This window comes from Periplaneta americana, chromosome 12 (assembly GCF_040183065.1).
Source record: "Periplaneta americana isolate PAMFEO1 chromosome 12, P.americana_PAMFEO1_priV1, whole genome shotgun sequence".
Classification (NCBI taxonomy): Eukaryota; Metazoa; Arthropoda; class Insecta; order Blattodea; family Blattidae; genus Periplaneta; species Periplaneta americana.
In genome coordinates, this window is record NC_091128.1 from 171,721,592 (window position 1) to 171,741,878 (window position 20,287).

Here is a 20,287-nt window from a genome sequence, read left to right on the forward strand (position 1 = left end):
TCTAATAATTTGTCCACGTCTGTATAAGTCTCCAACTACTCACATGATGTCCAGAAACTATTTTTTGAAATTTAATGTGGAAACCTTCCACTACATCATTGGTTCTATGATCGCATTGCAACGTTATTTCCTAGGAATTCCATATAGGAGGTGGGAATCTTGACAGTGTAGTTCTCTGCACATATAATATCATACAGGTCTATTGGACATTTTGACTTCTGGACTTTTTGTATATTGGGTATTTCTATATAATGGACATTTTAACTTGTAGACATTTCTATATATTGAATATTTTGACTTATGGACACATCTTCTTATTGGATATTTTGACTAGTGGCCTTATTTGATTGGACATTTTAGATGTGAACATTTTGTAGTTGGGTTACTATATATTGGACATTGTACTGTGCACGAATTGCCCTGGAATGATCGTGCATATATCTATAGTTCACAGTAAAACTGGCAGAAGTCATGAATTGTAAGTTTTCAGTAGAGCAAAAGCAAAGTTTGAAATGAGAACCAATATCATTAGATGGGCTGAAAATCTGACACTGTGCCTCTAGATATATATCCACTACTGGGTGTTCAGTTCAAAATGTGTCTTGGCTTGCTGTATGCCGTCATGTGGCTAGCTGATGAGCCTAGAGAATTCAATCTTCCTACACTTCCGCAGCTCAGGTGTATAATCTAAGAGGCAGAGAAGTTGGCTAGCAAGTACGGCGTTCATTCTGAAGAGTACGTGCCGATACGTACGGTAACGCCGGTAGTGGCAGGAATGTGAACTGTTTGGAAATACGTACTGTCGGGATATGGGGAGAGGGTTAAGACGATTACTTACGTATTTGTTGACATTAACTTCGACGGTCAACATGGACACGGAGCATTTGATTTGTGTTGTGGAATGTTACCGTACGCAACTGATGATAACAAATACCCTGCGTACGACTTGCCGGCGCAAAACACAGTTCGAAAGAGGTTATGGTAGCATATAGACCGTACAGACCGCCATCTGTTGCTACGACGTTCAAGTTATACCGTACACGTTCTCAAGTTCGGATTGAAGAACGCCTTAAATAATAGGCAACTTCTCTAACATTTAAGCTGAAACTCACTTCAAATCGGTGACCCAACAACAGTGACGTCATGACACACTTTGAAATGAACACCCAGTATACCTTCTGAAGAAGTATCTACATTTTTTTGTATCTACATGGAAGTCATAACTCAAAATCACCAATTTCTGACTTATGTCGCACACCATAGATATTTACTAATCATATGCTGTTTCATCACAAGGAATCCTATCACAATCAAGTCAATAAATCACAGTTGCTTAAATACAATTTATGTAATCAACATAAGTGAAATTGTGTATCAATTTAATTTTGAAAATTGTTCTTGTGTTGTAGAGCAATAATAAACTAGAGCTGACAGAACAGCTGCAACATGAGCAGCACGTTTGCAAAGAGCAGAGTGAGACGCTGGCCCAGCAAGAGCAGGAACTGACTGCATTGAGGTGAACACATACTGATTGTTCTGTTTTAATATGTAAAATTGCTTTCAATTGGGCGTTAAGTAGTTCACGAATTTCTGCCCTCTTCTGTAAATCACAATGAAATTCTTCTCATTCTGCAGGGTTTCTATGACTCCTTTTTGAAGCGAAAAATATAGTCTCTATTCGTATTTTCTCTCTCTTTGCTCTCAAAAAAAGCTGAAAGATAGAATTTATAAAACAGTTATATTACTGGTATGGTTGTTCTGTACGTTTGTGAAACTTGGACTCTCACTTTGAGAGAGAAACAGAGGTTAAGAATGAATAATTTCAAGGAAAAATTGTTTGTGAAACTTGGACTGTCACTTTGAGAGAGAAACAGAGGTTAAGAATGAATAATTTCAAGGAAAAATTGTTCCAGGGCCGGGTATCGATCCCGGGACCTCTGGTTGAATGTACCAGCACTCTCCCAACTGAGCTACCCGGGAACTCCACCTGACACCATCTCAACTTTTCCCTTTATATCCACACAACTCGCGTGGGCTGACAAAATGCCAGAGACCCACATCGAGTGCACACAAACTCTGTGTGACTTGGAATTGTGGTTTTCTGTTAACGTACACAGTGACGTATATGTTATGCAAATACGCCAGAGACCCACATCGAGTGCACACAAACTCTGTGTGACTTGGAATTGTGGTTTTTTGTTAACGTACACAGTGACGTATATATTATGCAAATACGCCAGACACCCACATCGAGTGCACACAAACTCTGTGTGACTTGGAATTGTGGTTTTCTGTTAACGTACAGCCCACGCGAGTTGTGTGGATATAAAGGGAAAAGTTGAGACGATGTCGGGTGGAGTTCTCGGGTAGCTCAGTTGGGAGAGCGCTGGTACGTTCAACCAGAGGTCCCGGGATTGATACCCGGCCCCAGAACAATTTTTCCTTGAAATTATTCAAATCTGCTTTACAGGGAGCTTCACCTGAAAGACTAGATTTGCAGAGGTTAAAAATGTTTGAGAATAAGGTTCTTAGGAAAATATTTGGGGCTAAGAGGGATGAAGTTACAGGAGAATGGAGAAAGTTGCACAACGCAGAACTGCATGCATTGTATACATCACCTGACATAATTAGGAACATTAAATCCAGACGTTTGAGATGGGCAGGGCATGGGTTCGCGAGCATTAGCAACTAACTTAACTAATTAACTGTATCTAATTTTATTTGCATTAGATCTTCCATCAAATATTAATGTCTGTAAGTAAAAAAGAAAAAAATCACAAATTTTATTGAGTAAATATTCCTCTTTTTTATTTATTGTACAGTTTGGTATAAACCTTGATATGCCTGGCAGTCGCCTCCATCCTTTTTTATTTTTCGCCTTTCTAAACCATCTTTCGAGCCTAAGGGATTGATTTCCTTGTTACCTAATGACGTGCTTGTATGAAGTCTGACATATTATTGGTGGTTTTGCAGATCTGAGCTGTTGGAAAAAGAGCAACTGCTTCAGCAATACTCAAATCAGATGTTACAGCAGAATCAAGTTGCAGAGTTCGTCAGTCATGAGGCTCATGGACAGTTGAATGAACTGCTGCAGCAGGAGTTGGAACAAGCCAAGGTATGCCAGCCAGTCTAAAGGAAGGAAGAAGTAGTGGTGATTATTGAGAAGAAGTGATTTATGATATGATATGATATGATATTTATTAGTCAAACAGCATCTATCATGTCATGGTATATCTTCACATTCCTGTATTTGCGAAATACCATAACTCATCATTACGTTATGCAAATCCCTGTAAAGCGGGTTTGAATAATTTCAAGGAAAAATTGTTTCGGGGCCAGGTATCAATCCCGGGACCCTTCGCTTAGCACACGAATTCTCTACCAACTGAGCTACCCCAGAAACTATACACGACACCGTCACAATACCTGAAAGCCAGATTTGCATAATATATTCGTTACTGGTGGTACGTTAACAGGAAGCCACAATTTAAGTCACACAGAATTTGTGTGCACTCAAAGTTGAGTTCTGGCATCTTGTCAGCTCATTTGAGTTGTGTGGATATAAAGGAAAAATTGTGAATGGTTTAATAGAGATTATGTGCTTAGAAGTGCACTGCATGGAAAGTGCAGTCTGTGCATCACACTATTATTAGTAGCAATTAGTTAATATATTGATCATAATATGTTGTTGTTGTTGTTATCTAATGCTGGGCTTTGGCAACGAAGCCATTAGCGTTCTTGCTCTCCAATATTTCTCTGGTGGATCCATCAGGTAGAACTTCACAGGTTATGAGATGATCTTCAGTCATTTCTTCTTCTTTGTTGCATAGAGGGCAATTTGGATTTGTGTAAATTCCTATTTTATTCAAGTGTTTGGCCAAATAATCGTGTTCTGTAAGCAGTCTGAATTTTGCTACTGCAGATTTACGTGGGATTTCTGGAATAATTTCTGGTTTTTTATTAAAATGCTCCATTTTTTATCTTTGGTTTTGGTACATAGTGCTTGGTTTTGCTTGATTTTATATTTATTTTTAATTAGTCTTTTGGTAGATGTAAAAGGTAGGCTTGTATTTGTATTCTGAATTAAATTGGATCCTTTTTTGGCAAGAAAGTCAGCAGTTTCATTTCCAGCAATTCCGCAATGTGCAGGTATCCATTGCAATTGAATTCTTTTCTGTAGTTTTTGAAGTTGTTGGATCATTTTGTGACATTCTTTAATTTGGATTGACATCATTGATCATAATATTAATTGCTATTAAAAAGGTAAAGGTAAAAAAAAAAGGTAAAGGTATCCCCGTAACATGCCATGAAGGCACTTGGAGGGCATGGAGGTAGAGCCCCATGCTTTCCATGACCTCGGCACTAGAATGAGGTGGTGTGGTCGGCACCACACTCTGACCGCCTTTTACCCCCAGGAAAGACCTGGTACTCAATTTTATAGGAGGCTGAGTGAACCTCGGGGCCGTTCTGAAAGTTTGGCAATGAGAAAAAAATCCTGTCACCACCTGGGATCGAACCCCGGATCTTCCAGTCCGTAGCCAGTTGCTCTACCAACTGAGCTACCCGGCCACTATTACTATAAAAAATTGGAATGAGTCTTGCATAACATACATACATAGTGGGGTTTAAAATGGGCACATCAGCTACTATGGCTATTTGTGCCCTTATCTAAAATTCTTCATAAAACAAAAAACACAAACACTACAATAAGCAGAATACTATATAAAGAACTAAAAAACGTCACGGTTAAAATGATGTATACAAATGTAGTATTAACAAGGTGATTAATGAAATTCATAAAAGTGAGCAGTTCTCAGACACTGGGTAGTAATCAATATGAACCAATAAAATAATAAAACACCTCAGACAAATTGTATAGCATATTTCAAAACAAAATTTTATAAAACATTCGGATGTAAAAGGTTCGAAATATAATAATAATAATAATAATAATAATAATAATAATAATAATAATAATAATAATAATAATAATAATAATAATGTTTTATTTTAGCTGGCAGAGTTAAGGCCATAAGGCCTTCTCTTCCACTCAACCAGCCTTAATTAATGCAATACATATTTAAATTACAAATATTTACACTACACTTAATAGGTTCTCCAGCAAAATTCTTCAATTTTAACGACTAGTAGACTACATATGTATTTATTTAAATTTAGATAAACCTATAAGGTAAAGTAGTAACTTAATTTATGAGCTAATTTAATTCAATCAATTATAATTAATTTAATATTTGAGATAGCTAGCAAAATGATGAAAATTAATTTAATATAAGCTTACTAGGTATGTAAAACACAAATATAAACCAAATGTAACCTCCGGATGTAGAGGGTCCAGAGCATAATCAAAAAGGATCAATAAAAACTAAATTACCCTGTCAAGTCCTGTATTCGATAAAAATCTGAGAATTGCATTTCCGCAATTAAAATCATTTGCAAAAGCATCACACAGAGTCGGCCAAATTTCATATTGTTGACGGTCACTATCGTATTTTCTACAATGCAATAAAATATGCTCGACCGTAACTGGTACATGGCATACCTCACACTTCGGTTGAGGTTCGCCATGTAGGAGATGGCCATGTGTCAGATGACAGTGGCCAATCTTCTTTCGGGTGAGTAAAACTTCTTCGTGTCGTGATGCTCTTGTGGACAAATCCCAAACTCGAACAGTATTCTTTATAATAATTTCGAGGGAAAAATTGTTCCGGAGCCGGGTATCGAACCCGGGACCTTTGGTTTAACGTACCAATGCTCTACCACTGAGCTACCCGGGAACTCTAACCGACACCGATCCAATTTTTCCCTCTATATCCACAGACCTCAAAGTGGGCTGACAACCGTCAAGCAACCAACTTCGAGTGCACACTAACTCCGTGTGACTTAAATTGTGGTTTTCTGTTAACGAACAGTGACGTGTATTATGCAAATCAAGATTTCAGGTATAAATCCCTGTAAAGTTGATTTGAATAATTTCGAGGGAAAAATTGTTCCGGAGCCGGGTATCGAACCCGGGACCTTTGGTTTAACGTACCACTGATCTACCCAGGAACTCTACCCGACACCGATCCAATTTTTCCCTCTATATCCACAGACCTCAAAGTGGGCTGACAACCGTCAAGCAACCAACTTCGAGTACACACTAACTCTGTGTGACTTAAATTGTAGTTTTCTGTTAACGAACAGTGACGTGTATTATGCAAATCAAGATTTCAGGTATAACTCCCTGTAAAGTTGATTTGAATAATTTCGAGGGAAAAATTGTTCCGGAGCCGGGTGTCGGACTGTGGATATAGAGGGAAAAATTGGATCGGTGTCGGTTAGAGTTCCCGAGTAGCTCAGTGGTAGAGCGTTGGTACGTTAAACCAAAGGTCCTGGGTTCGATACCCGGCTCCGGAACAATTTTTCCCTCGAAATTATTCAAATCAACTTTACAGGGAGTTATACCTGAAATCTTGATTTGCAGTATTCTTTATACTTCGTAATTTGTTTCCCTCTTGTGCAGACCATTCTCCTTCCCATTGCCACCCATAATTTACATGATAGAGGATATTGTTAAAGCAACTAATACATATAATTTTGATGTTAAATCTTACCTCATTTATAATTATATTACTTTTTTTCGTGTTTAATATAGTTATTTCAAATTTTACTTTTCTCCATTCATTTTAAGGAACACAATCAAGCTCTAAGTACACAGAATCGCGAACTTCGGACACTGTTAGCACAGCAGAGAATACACGATCCAGGCAGCAGCAGTGGGGCTGTGAGTTTGGATGATGCAAGCATTCGCAAAGATGAAACTTTGGCCACGCTGTCTGCTAGCGTCAAACAGCTTCAAGAAGAGCGTGATCAACTCTTGGAGAAGCTGAAGCAACAGGAACAGCAAAACTCAGTGCAGGAAGATTCCTCAGGTACTTGTGCGCCTTTTCTCTTCATTACTTACAAGAAGGACTCTGATTTTGATGACCTGAAGTTGTTACAAAATGAATAATGCTGAAAGTCTAAATTAAACTACTTCAAATTTACAAAAATTGACAAAAGAAATGTGAACAAATTATATTCATTTTTTGTCATAAAATTCTAAACCTTTATACCAATTCTGTTTTTTGTTGTTGAATTCTTTCTGTGAGATTGTCCTTTCTATTCTATTTCATATTTCTTTCTTTCTGACCAAGTTTTGAATTGTTCTTTTTATTCTGCTAATACTACCGATTACTTTTGGTCAGAATAGTGTCCTTTAAGACTTTATAACCTGTCACCCATCACAAAATGACTCTTTATTTTAAGTAAATGTTGATGACATATCAATTTCTCTTCAAGCTCCCGAAGTTTTCAGTAAGAAAACGAATGAAGAAGAAATTCCAAAAGATTACGAGTCAATGAAGGTAGCAATGGAGCAGCTGGAAGAGAGATTTACGAAAACAATGAAAGAAGTTGCAGATCTAACTGACGAGAAGCAGAGATTGGAACATCTTGTGTTGCAGTTGCAAGGAGAAACAGAAACAATTGGTAAGACACTGTATAAAAATTGTCCAGATGAAATATCCACTACCATTATGTAGCAATGTTGTTTTATCATATAAAACTTTTGAGCTGGCAGGTAAAAATGTGACAAATTAGTTAAATCTTAAGGTACGGTCACATGTCGGTACTTTTGCAGAGCTACTTTTATACTGCAGCTGCAAAAGTTGCGTGTCGTGTTCACACGTAAGCCAAAAGTAGCGCGCTGCACGCTACTTTTCGTGCTGCGCAACCCGAGTGCAGCAAAAGTTGCAATTGGAGGTTGCGAGTCTGTTCACACACAAGGCGCTACTTTTGCAGCCGCAATCATGCTGCAGGTTCCCATCTCCGTGTTGACTTCTCAATATACATTTTGTGGTTATGTTCGCATTATTAAGAAACTCATGCGAAAGCTTCCTTATCTATTATTTGCTTTTCTGTCGTATCTAGTATTCACAAATTGACATTATTTTTACTATAAAGCTTTTAAAAACGCCTATATACTTAAATGATAACCAACAGTATATTCACGTAATCAATGTTGGCAACCCTCCTGTTTGGAACTACGCTATGGAAAATTTAAAAAATGAATTATATCGTCAACAATTATGCTCAGACTGTGTTGTGTATTTAATAACTATTACAAATAATTTATTTTCATCACATTTAACATTAAAATATATCCAAACAATAAAAGTATCATTGGCACATTTGGGTGGTAACACTGGTTGCAACCGCAGCAAAAGTTTCAACAAAACCGATATCAAAAATGCTGCGGCTGCAACCCTGAGAACCCTGTTCACACGTCGCTACTTCTAAGATGCGCGCAGCATGGAAAAGTAGCGGGCAGCAGGTTCGGCAGCTGCTACTTGTCAGGTTGCACCGTTGTTCACACGTCACAGTACAAGAGTTGCGCAGTTTTTTGTACTGCAGTGCTGCAAAAGTAGCGACGTGTGACCGTACCTTTAGACTACTGTACCTACTGTGTAATGGAACAAATGTATGTAGGCTAAGGATGCGAATTTCACCATGAATAAAGAACATTTACTGAAATGTCCAGGGATTAAGAAGTTTGATGCTGACATACTGTCTCAGCTTACAAATGATTACAGGAATGCCCGTAGGAGAATGAAGAAAATCTAAGTTCCATGAGTATTTGTAACAACAATATGTATGTCATTATTTATTGATATACTGTATTTACAAATTTGTAGAACTGTCATTATAGAAGTGACGGGTAATTCTTTATTTGTAGCCAGTAATTTGTAATGTGTATATAACTCAACAATTTATTTTTGAGAATATTATGTGATTTAAAATTTGTTGTTGATAATGAACACTGCTAATAGCTGCAGTGACATTAGTAAGAGTGATGAAGAAAACCTACAAAAAGGAATCAAGTTTAAGATTGTAATCTTAGCAAAATTACTTGACATTCTGTGAAAAAGGTTTCCAGTTTTACCTCTGAGTTACTTTACTTTCAGTAATAATCAATTGTTGTTGTTTTCTAATGCCAGGCGTTTGACAATAAAGTCATTTGACCTCGTGCACTCCAATATTTTTCAAAGATATTTTCATGACTAGCCACTGAAGCACAGATTTTGAGGTGTTCCGAATCCATTTCTTGGTTTGATTTGCACAATGGGCAGTTAGGGGACTGATATATTCCAATTCTATGCAGGTGTTTGGCCAAACAATCATGGCCTGTTGCCAATCTAAATAATCGTTTGTGCATTGCATTCAATGTTGAAATCGATTATTGTATGCATACTTGAGAGACATCTAGAGTGTAATAAAGTGAACATTAAGATTTCACATAAAATTGTCAAGTTTATGAAACAAGTTCTTTCAAGTCTGACAATTTAGAATATTTTGCCTGTCATGTAAGGAGAACTTGTAATATTTATTAAATATGATATATTGACAAATTTGTCATAATTGGCATACAGTAATTGTCATATTTGTTACACCTGTTGAGTTTTATGAAATGGTCTCTGGGCCATTGGTGATGATAGAGCACATATGTAGTTCTTAATTTTCAAACATTACATATCTACACAGAGTTAAAAACTTGAATTTATTCTCCATTATTTTCACATGCTTAATAATTATATTTTGCATTTTTTTTGTAGGTTGCAACATTCGTGCTTATCTATTCTCAGCATCAGGAAGTGTGCACATGTTCAGCAAACTGACATGTTTGATTTTCTTGCAGGGGAGTACATTGCATTGTATCAGGTGCAGCGGAGTATCCTACGTCAAAGGGCTCAAGAGAAGGACGAACAGCTGTCGAAGCTTGCTAAGGACAGAGAAGACATGAGGAAGAAGCTCGGAGAGCTGAACAATTTAGTACGACAGCTGGTAGCAGAGAAAGAATCTAATCGAAAGAAAAGCATAACTAATCCACTGCAGAACCTAACACAAATATCAATTAATCATTCACCTGAAGTAGAAGAAGGTATTATTATTTATCGTATTATTTTTTAGTGTGTTAATTAAGTATGGAATATTGCTAATAACTCTTTATATGTATATTCATTTTATGAAAAAATACCAAAAACAAAAGTTGTTGGAGATATGTAACTGAAACTTATGGCTGTGGTCTTACAAAAGTATTGATTCATTTACAGGGTGTGGCAAAAAATTATGTACTATAAAGTATTGTAGAGTATTGTATATTTCAATATAAACAGCATTTGTCATATAAACATATAGCCGTGACGGCTTTGTTATCGAAATATGACAACACTGTAGGACGCTCGAGTTGGTGTTATGTCGAAGCTGTTCATGCATCAGTCACTCAGACGACAGTCTACAGTACACAGTAAGTACAATTGAAGAGAGAGAAATGCTACAGTCAGTCAACAGGTGAACTACCACAACAAACGGTACCACTCTCAACACTTGAACACTTGGCCTCTTCAAGGTGAAGCATCTACGCATTACCGTCGTGCAGTGTAACATCATTTGAACGAACGGTATCCAGGCAGTTGGATTGGACGCAACGGGCCTGTTGCATGAGCGACACGATCGCCTGAACTCAGTCCCTGGGACTTCTGGTTGTGGGGTCACATGAAGGGACTATTTTAACGCCACGAGAGAGCATCTGTTGAATGCAATTGTGGCTGCAGGACATACAATTCGAGGCATTGTTCAAAGAGCAAGACATTCATGTGGGAGGAGAGCGGAATTGTGTTGTGAAGTAAGTGGTGCACATTTCGAGCATCTTCTGTGAACTTGCAAATAAACTGTAAATAGCCACGTCATTAAACAACTTACTTACAAATGGCTTTTAAGGAACCCGCAGGTTCATTGCCGCCCTCACATAAGCCCACCATTGGTCCCTATCCTGTGTAAGAGTAATCCAGTCTCTATCATCATATCCCACCTACCTCAAATCCATTTTAATATTATCCTCCCATCTACGTCTCGACCTCCCCAAAGACCTTTTTCCCTCTGGTCTTCCAACTAACACTCTGTATGCATTTCTTATTGTATGGATTCGTAAGAAGCTGTTTTTTTTTTACGATGATGGGTTGTTAGCCCTTTGCCCAATCCACAAGCTGGAGGACCACCTCTTATCGGGTGTCCATGACTGCTTATTCAATATATTTGCAGCTATCCTCCGTATCTGGAGGCCAAAGTAGCTGTTGTCTTTTTCTAACTGCTCCAATTATTATCTCCATAATGACGCGGGCACGACCATAAGTTTAAATCATACCTGCACAAACAGCGCTCAACGAGCGCGCGCGCACTCCTTTGGAGCGGGAGAGCTGTGTTTACCGCTCGCCAAAACGGAGAGCAAGATACGTCGGAATGACATAGACTTGCTATAGGTAGAGGAGAGGGAAACGACCACTCAGCTATCTAGTAGAGTGCAGTGTGTAGGCCTATTCTCAGTAACTGTTTCACGTTGCTTACCTACTGCTACAGTACAGTATGGAGGAATCTAAAAGACGGAACATAACATTTAACGATTTACAGCTCGAACTTATTGATCTTCAATGTGACCTAAGGGCTAAAGATCGTTTGAATAATACTACTAGCCTGGTTGAGTTTAACAAGACTAAACATTAGCAATAATGTCCACGACTACACAGGCTGGCTGTGAAAATGATTGCTATGTTTGGCTCAACATTTATATTTGTGAGCAACTGTTTTCTATAATCAACTTTAATAAAGGCAGACATCGAACATCTGTAACTGATGTTTCATTACGATCAGTAGGCTACTGTTCCTTTCAGCTGCCAACAGCATAAAACCTCGTTTTGACGTACTGATAAATAAAAATATAACAAAATGATATTGTACGTTTAAGTAGCTATAGAATTTCTGTTACTTCTGTAAAATAAATATTTCTTTATTAATTAATAATAGTCCAAGATAGTTTTGGAAACACTGAACGGGAATTCATTTGATGAACCTCGTAATAGTACTTCCTTTTGTGTATATTTTGTACGAGATCACCCCTTCTTCCAGTCCACCCTTATACAGAGCGCAGCTAATACCTGCATTCCGCTCATGAGCTGTGAGCCGGCTCAGAGAGCGCAAACCTTGTGCAGGCCTGGTTTATATGAAAAAATGTTTCATTTTCAGTATAGAATGCTCTGCACTACTTTATAGTACATAATTACGACGCACTCTGCATAAAATAAATATTTTTCTTACTCCTAATTGTTTACTTTGTAAAAAATTCTGAAAAATTACGCATCGTAAATCTACAAACTAGGTAATCCAGAGTTTGTAGTCACAAGACAGATATTTATTTCTGTCACTAGCCGTACCCGTGCACTCCGCTGCACCTGTTAGAAATAAATATAAAGTAATTACATAATTAAAATAGGACGTTTGATCCAGGGAACAGCTTTTACAACAGCGCAAGATAATCTGCTTCGGTCATTACCCAATTTTTTTTGCATGGCATTTATTGCATATATATTTTATGTATTTTAACACGATTCAATCGAGCATAGTTAAAATTTGAATTATAAAATAATGGATTGCTAAGCTAACGTACTATTACTGCATACTAAATCAATACACTCTCGTTGTTCGTTAATTCTTTGAGATTAAAATGAGTGTGTACATAAATATTATTTTAAGAAATACAGAAAACGAATTACAAAATAGTCTATCAAATTTTCTGTGCATAAGAAGCTATTTTAATCTTACCTGTCCTCGATTTACTCAGACGTTACTGTAATAACATTATAGCATTATGTCCATCTAGAGAAACTACACTTTCCAATGGTGAAATAATAATTAATTATACAAATCGGTTAATTTAGCTTCTGATATCACTTCATACAAACACAGAAACATTCTCTGTAGGCTATGTTTAATAGCTTTCGATTGTTGATGTCCAAGGCCCCTGTTTCGATTGTTGTTGTCCAAGGCCCCTTATAGACGAAGTCATTTGTTCTTAATTCATTGCACCGTCTTAGATGGTGTTACTTTAATTTTAAAACTCATTTATCTCATTAAATATCAGTCCTATCAAAATTTTGTAAAGAATAAAACTTATCTGAAATCATTTTTAAAGAAACTTTTGTTATGTAACATCTTTCACAAAAATCAATAATAAGTGAGATATTTCGATTTATTTAATTCAGGCCCCCTTATAACACCCCTTTTAAATAAAGTATTTTGAATGCCATGTAGCCTAAAATCTAAGTTACAACGAACTTAATTTATATTCCAATTTTCATATAAATCGGTTCAGCCATTATCGCGTGAAAAGGTAACAAACATACAGACATACAAACAAAAATTTCAAAAATGCGATTTTCGGTTTCAGGGTGGTTAATTATATGTTAGGACCAATTATTTTTGGAAAATCGAAAATTACCAGAAAAATTTCGGCTACAGATTTATTATTAGTATAGATTAATGCCGTGGTTGGATCCCAGATAGTGACAGGATTTTTTCTAGTTGCCAAACTTTCAGAACGGCCCCGAGGTTCACTCAGCCTCCTATAAAATTGAGTACTGGGTCTTTCCCGGGGGTAAAAGGCGGTCAGAGCGTGGTGCCGACCACACCACCTCATTCTAGTGCCGAGGTCATGGAAAGCATGGGGCTCTACCTCCATGCCCCCCAAGTGCCTTCATGGCATGTTAGGGGGATACCTTTACCTTTACCTTTATAGATTAATGCTGGAAATGTGAAATTGTCTATTAAAACTTGCAGGGATACCAAATGGTGAGATTGTAGAGATTGAAGAAGCAATAGAAGCGAAAACAGACGCAAACATCACTTCTCCAGCAGAAGACAGCAATTCACCAGCGCTGGAAGGCGACACAGCTGTGAAGATCATGGCCCTGATATCTGAAATCGGAACAAGCAGTCTTGTGGATCCACAGTGCAGTGAAAATTTTCATCCTTGTCCTTGGTGCTCAGGGAGGCTTATAACTGTGTAAAAATTGCCTTGGCTTCGATAAATTGCAAGTGATACTAATTAATAATGATATGTACAATGAGAGTATTTTTATGTATATTATTTGAAAATAAGACATTACTGGGAGGAGAGGGGGAGAGTGTAGAAACATAGTAATAAATTGTAAATACATTTGAGAGTACAGACCCATGTCTGCACATGTTAGGACATTTGTAACATATGTAAGTAAGTGTATAAAGGAATTATATAAATTAATATATAGAAGCCTTTTGAGGATACGATTTAAGAAAGGTTAAAGACTTTCTCTGTAACACAGACACCAATATTGTTCTGTTGGTCATTACTCAGTGTTTCTGTTACAGACAACAAAACTGTATTAAATATTATTGGTGCATTAAATTGAAAACACATCTTCAATTAGAAACAGTTTTTTAAATTTCATTTGGAAAATCTAATGCAATACTATTGCCAGTTACTACTGTATTAAATTAATACTGTATTTACCCGCATAATGGACTCAATTTTTCGCGTCAAAATTAAAAAAAAAGTGCTCGAGATTTTGCGAGTTCGATCCCGGCCCAGGTCGACGGCATTTAAACAGCGATGCTGATATAACCTCAGCAGTTAAATAAAATAAAAATCCTCGTATAATAGACGCGTAGAGGAATTGAATCTGTGACAGATGATAACAGTGATGCTGAACCTGACGGTGAATGAGGTGAGGCTAGTGTTAATAATAACAATAAAGTGTCTTGTCTTATTGTCGCTGTATTTATTGTTACAAGTTATCATCTGTTTATACAATTGCTGCTAACTATCAGGTGTCTTAAGTGCGACACAATCAATATATAAATTAGTTGCGGCCCATATATCATTACATATTCTATCAATTATTTCAGCATTCGAGTTGGCTCAACTTTAATACGTTTTTTCTTTATCTTTCCCCCTACTAGAATTTTTCCCTCGCATGAAGGATGCACCCTTTTTTTTTGTTATAAAAATCGAAAAATAAAGTGCGTCTATTATGCGGGTAAATATGGTGTATGATTATTTTAAGAAAAAAGTATATTAAGGAAACTTAAAGGCTCTATTTTTATTAGCTGTGAATTTGTTTTTCATGTTATAATTTATGGATATTATGTCACAAGAGTGGAACAATATGCTTCATCTTCAGTTCTATCCTACATTTACACATACATGTCGAGCATAGGAATCTTTTTTTTATGCCATACGTTACTCCAGTTTTCACCATAAAGGAAGCCCATGTTAAGCCCGATTCAGACTATGCTAATTTCTGTGATGGATTCCAAGGTGGCTGCACTGATGGCTGCCCTGCAAGTTCACTTGCTGGAAGTAATGCGCTCTGGTGGTTGCTTTGGTGGCTAGCTTGCTGGATTTCGAGGGTAGGTTCCTTGCTATTTTTCGTGATGGTTTGCAGGCTGGAACCAAAGATGATGATATAATATCACCACTGAAACCATATCACCATGTTCTTTGTTTTCCAACTAAACCTGTTATTTCTATATTCTCTAGTTTCTAAGAAATAACATTGAAATATCGGACTTTAGCTGTTTTGTACTTATGACTTAATTACCTTATTACGATATTTACTATTGTTAATGAACACCACCTCATTCTAGTGCCGAGGTCATGGAAAGCGTGGGGCTCTACCTCCATGACCCCCAAGTGCCTTCATGGCATGTTACGGGGATACCTTTTTTGCCTTTTACTATTGTTAATGTAGGACTTTAGTTGAAAAAAATTATGATGAAGGCATGAGCAGTAACAATTACATTATAGATTTGATCATCTCCAATTAGTGAACCTGGTTGTCCAAGTTCAGCACGAATTAATATTCTTAGTGATGTTCCTGTTTTCCACTCACGGTTTAGTTTCTTTTTGACCATGAGTGTTGGCAACAGATGAAGCAGCAGATGATTTTCCAATTTGAACTGTGAAAAGAGTGAGCTCCGTGTGAACAACTACCATCACTACCAACATGGGAGCCAGCAAGTGAGCACGCAGGGTAGCCATCAGCACAGCCACCATGGAATCAATCCCAGAAACTAGCACCATCTGAACCAGGCTTTATTGTCGTTAATTTCGTGGACTATGTCGACTGTGGTACACTGGCACTGATTTGAAATCTATCTTTAAATTGTCTTCTGCTATGCTTATTTTGCATGTAACATTATTTTGTGATAATACATACACTGCATAGGTTTCATTTTATACACTATAATTTAAGGATGTGCTGTGTTAATTTGTAAAGTTACCATTATGTGTTATACTGTGTAAAGTGTAATTTCCAAGAATTATGTCAAGTTTAGTTCATCTTGACCACAGTCTTTCCTGAAATATTGGACATTTTGTATACTTCGATTAATTTATTTTGGGTAAAGATTTGCCTTCCTTAACCTTTAAATTTTCAAGACTTTTTACTCTGAAATTCTTAAGAGTAAATTGCAGTCCTGTCTAATTGTACTGAATCAAAGTAGCCCACTGCTTGCTTGAATGCATCCGATGGTAACTTACACCAGACTGCCTGCTCATAAAACCATTCTAACAATGCCTTTCCTGAAATGGTAGGTATCAGCACTAAATATACTATGTTCATCCATATGTCTGTTCCAAACTATGAAAAAAAATGTTGTTTTGTCTGTCTTGTGCCAGTGTGACATATTGAAGTGTGTTAAGAATAATAACCATCAGTCAACCTGGGTAGTGTAGTCAGTATAGCTTGGCCTTCTGTGCTCGAGGTTGCAGGTTCGATCCCTGCCCAGGTCGATGGCATTTAAGTGTACTTAAATGCTACAAGCTCATGTCAGTAGATTTACTGGTGTAATCTCTTTGTTAATCTATCCTTTGCTCTTAAAAGAAGAAGAAAATCAGACAACTTTTTCTATGTGGAACTTCATTACATTTGTAAAGTTTCTTTCAACCCATAAGCAGTGCTGACTAGATCAGACGCTATAGACAGTACTCTGTAACAGAGTCGCCAGTATGAAAGGATAATTCCAAGCCTTTGGCGTGAGACGAACTCGATAGCTCAGTGGTAGAGCGCCTGACCGGAAAACAGGAAGTCGCAGGTTCGTTTCCCGCTCGAGGTTGTGAAATTTTTCTTTCATACCATGGCATGATTGTGACTATAATAGTATTTAAATTCATTAGATTTACTGGCATGTAAAAGAACTGCAGGACAAAATTCCGGCACATTGCTGATATAACTTTGGCAGTTGCAAGCGTTGTTAAATCATTTTTTTTAATAACCATCCGAAACTTGTCAGAAACTTTTGTGGATAAATTCATGAAACCTCTACTTGTAATGTAAGGAAGTTCCACATAGAAAAAGTTGTCTGATTTTCTTCTTCTTTTAAGAGCAAAGGATAGATTAACAAAGAGAAAGCAGAAACAAAGTAATATCACAGTCTGTCTAGTATATATAGTTACGAAGCTTGAGTTGTGAGGGTGCTAGGAACAATAGACTGTGCCTGTACTATTTCGCATTGTCTGTAATGAGGCGATATTAGCGATCTTAGTGGTCAGCAACTATCTATGGATGCATATTTACTACGTATTGAGCTTCGTGACTGTGGTAATATTTCAATCACATACTACAAAAATAAAGCACAGGACCTATATCCACAAGTGACTTCACTGGCATTAGGAGCTGTCATCTAGTGACAGTTTTTCTATTCATGTTACATGTTTGACCATTGATTGAGCACGCAGTAAGCAGCCATCGGATGCATGGATGCATTCGAGTAGGCAGTGAAGTAGCCTATTAATCAAGTGCAAATGAACACAATTTCCCTAAATCTTGGTAACTTTTTTTGCCATTAGTTGAGTTAATTCAGTATTCATTCAAGTTGAAGCTCTTATACAAGGGGTCAAATGTCATATGAAACTAGGCTATAAATTAAAATATTTTTGCCTGAAATGTTCTGTTATTTATGTTTTAATGTATCTTTTACAAGATGTAGGCCTACCTATCCTACATGTTTGAAATGTTAACATTATTTCATTCTGCACCTTTAATTTAAATATATTAAGCTTGGAGTCCGTTATACACATAGAAAGTAAGTGCTTTTGCGTACGATTTATATTGCAAAGAACATTATTTTCTTTGCCATAAGTGAATAATTTAATTTTGTAAAATAAAGTTATGAGTCAGTCTTATGGTCAATGTAACTCATGACAGGAAATAATTTTTTTTTTTCGAGCTGGCATAAATCAAGCTATAAACTGCATAAGACATTCTTAATAATGTACAGATTCATGGTGCTTTAAATATATACATAGACTACATACTGATGTATATTTTTACTTGAGAATTCAGTTATGAATTGAGAAGATAAAACTTGTAAACAACATTCCTAATTTCATTTGTCATTTATTTTCAGAAGAATGTCTAACAATTTTCTTCAACGAACAAACAAAGGAGACTAAAGGTAGGTTCTCACTAACTGGAACAGATTCGTACGGAACATTCGGATTTTTATTCTTTGCATTATTTTAAGTGGAGTCTTGCCCACTTGGCCGTATTGCCTCTGTCCGGATTCCATCCAGAATTCTGGCCAGAGAATTCTAAACTGATTTCCATATGGTCCAAGATCAAAATAAAAAATGTCATGGCAATTATATCAATTGCAAGGCCTCCAATCGCGGTAATATCGAAGATATAATGAAATGGATAACGCAAAGCATATTTTATTAAGTCCAACAGTATGAAGAGCTTTATAATAATTTGTGCGAGATCGTGCGTATTTGCTTGGTTTCCGCACAAAACCAATCCACGGAAAGTCTAAAATTCCACAGTCAGTATTTCCAACCTAACACACACAACAATTTCCCTCGTCTTACCGCTTAAGTGACATATTGATTTTACTGCTTTAGGCTTTTAACATATTATTTTTAGAGACGTTCAGTATAGTAATAATTATAAATTGGAAACTTACCACTGCAATTGCACTGTTAATTATTGTTTTTAAATATTTGCAAAAATTAAGTAAACTCTACAACTCCACTAAAGTTACTGCATTCGTGATGCAAGTAACATTAAGGAAGCCGTGAAAAAATCAACAAGATTCCAGACTCATCATAGACTGGGGGAAAAAAAGACACGTATATCACGGCCTGCTGGAGTATAGTAAACACAGAAAATATTTTAAAGCAACAATGTTGAAGATAGATATTTTTGTTTTACAAATTTGCCGTCATTGAACAGAAACCAAGATGGAGATTTCATTGCAACTAATTAGAAATTCCTCTTTCAGGTATGTAATAAACGATCTTCGCACAAAATAATGTACGATACACGAGCGGTATATTTTCTTTCAATTCTCGGAAATTAAAAAAGCTCAACTACGTTTCGCTTTTTCAAACTTTTCCTCGAACATGAAAACTTCAACATACCGCTCTTGTAACGCATATTACAATTATGAAATTAGTATTGTAGCTATATAATATGGAGAAAGAACATATGGGATGAGATTGGGAAAAAACTAAATTAACCCGGTATATCCTTCATAGTTTAAGTTACAGAGCTATTCATTTTATTTCCAGATTCAGTTCAGAACACTACAATGAAATAATGTGCTCTAGCGGTAACTTACAACAATATTTGATGATTAATGCGGAAATGCGGACAAGTGAGCGTTACTATAATAAAAATCCGAACGCAAAGAACGTATTTTTTCCTGTGAGTGAGCGCCTACCTTAAAATGGAAATCTTCACATGTTTATGCCTTTTCTGCAAGTTTTTCAATCAGTACTGCCAAACTTCACAACAAAAACACCTAATCAGATATTGAGGTGTATAAATGTACTTCTGAACATTTATCTTGATAATGAACCAAATCTCGTTATTAATTTCATTTGGCAAAGTAATATTTTTCATAAGTAAGTTTGTTTCCATCCATTTGCTCATTCACTGTATAGCACATGCCAGACCCAAAATATCTGCAGCAAAATTAAAACTATGCATTCATTCATAGTGTTCGGCCCAAGGCAGGTCTTTCACTGCAAACCCAGGATTCTTCAATCTTCCCTATTTTCCGCCTTCCTCTTTGTCTCCACACACAATGCATAGGCTATATCTTAATGTCTATCATCTGAAGTTTTTCTGTCCCGAACTTTTCTTCTGTTCACCATTCCTTCTATTTAATCCTTCAGTAGACTGTTTCTTCTCAGCCAGTGACCCAGCCAATTTCTTTTTCTCTTCCTGATCAGTTTCAGCATCATTCTTTCTTCATCCACTCATTCTAGCACAGCTTCGTTTCTTATTCTTTCTGCCCATTTCACATGCTCCATTCTTCTCCATATCCACATTTCAACTGCAAGAAGTAAAATACTCTCTGACAACACATCGAA

The 20,287-nt window shown here is 36.7% G+C and overlaps 1 protein-coding gene across 1 annotated transcript in view; it reads left to right on the top strand.

The window, feature by feature from the left end:
• The window catches only part of LOC138711186 (Golgi matrix protein 130 kD), a 45,639-nt gene extending 30,973 nt beyond the window's left edge, over positions 1-14,666 (top strand). Inside the window, exons 9-14 of the mRNA XM_069842548.1 lie at positions 1,410-1,516; positions 2,974-3,115; positions 6,692-6,932; positions 7,342-7,530; positions 9,737-9,979; positions 13,708-14,666. Coding sequence (XP_069698649.1) covers positions 1,410-1,516; positions 2,974-3,115; positions 6,692-6,932; positions 7,342-7,530; positions 9,737-9,979; positions 13,708-13,937 — 1,152 coding nt within the window. The 3' untranslated portion in view covers positions 13,938-14,666. The remainder of the gene's footprint in view (positions 1-1,409; positions 1,517-2,973; positions 3,116-6,691; positions 6,933-7,341; positions 7,531-9,736; positions 9,980-13,707) is intronic.
• Positions 14,667-20,287: the final 5,621 nt, after the last annotated feature.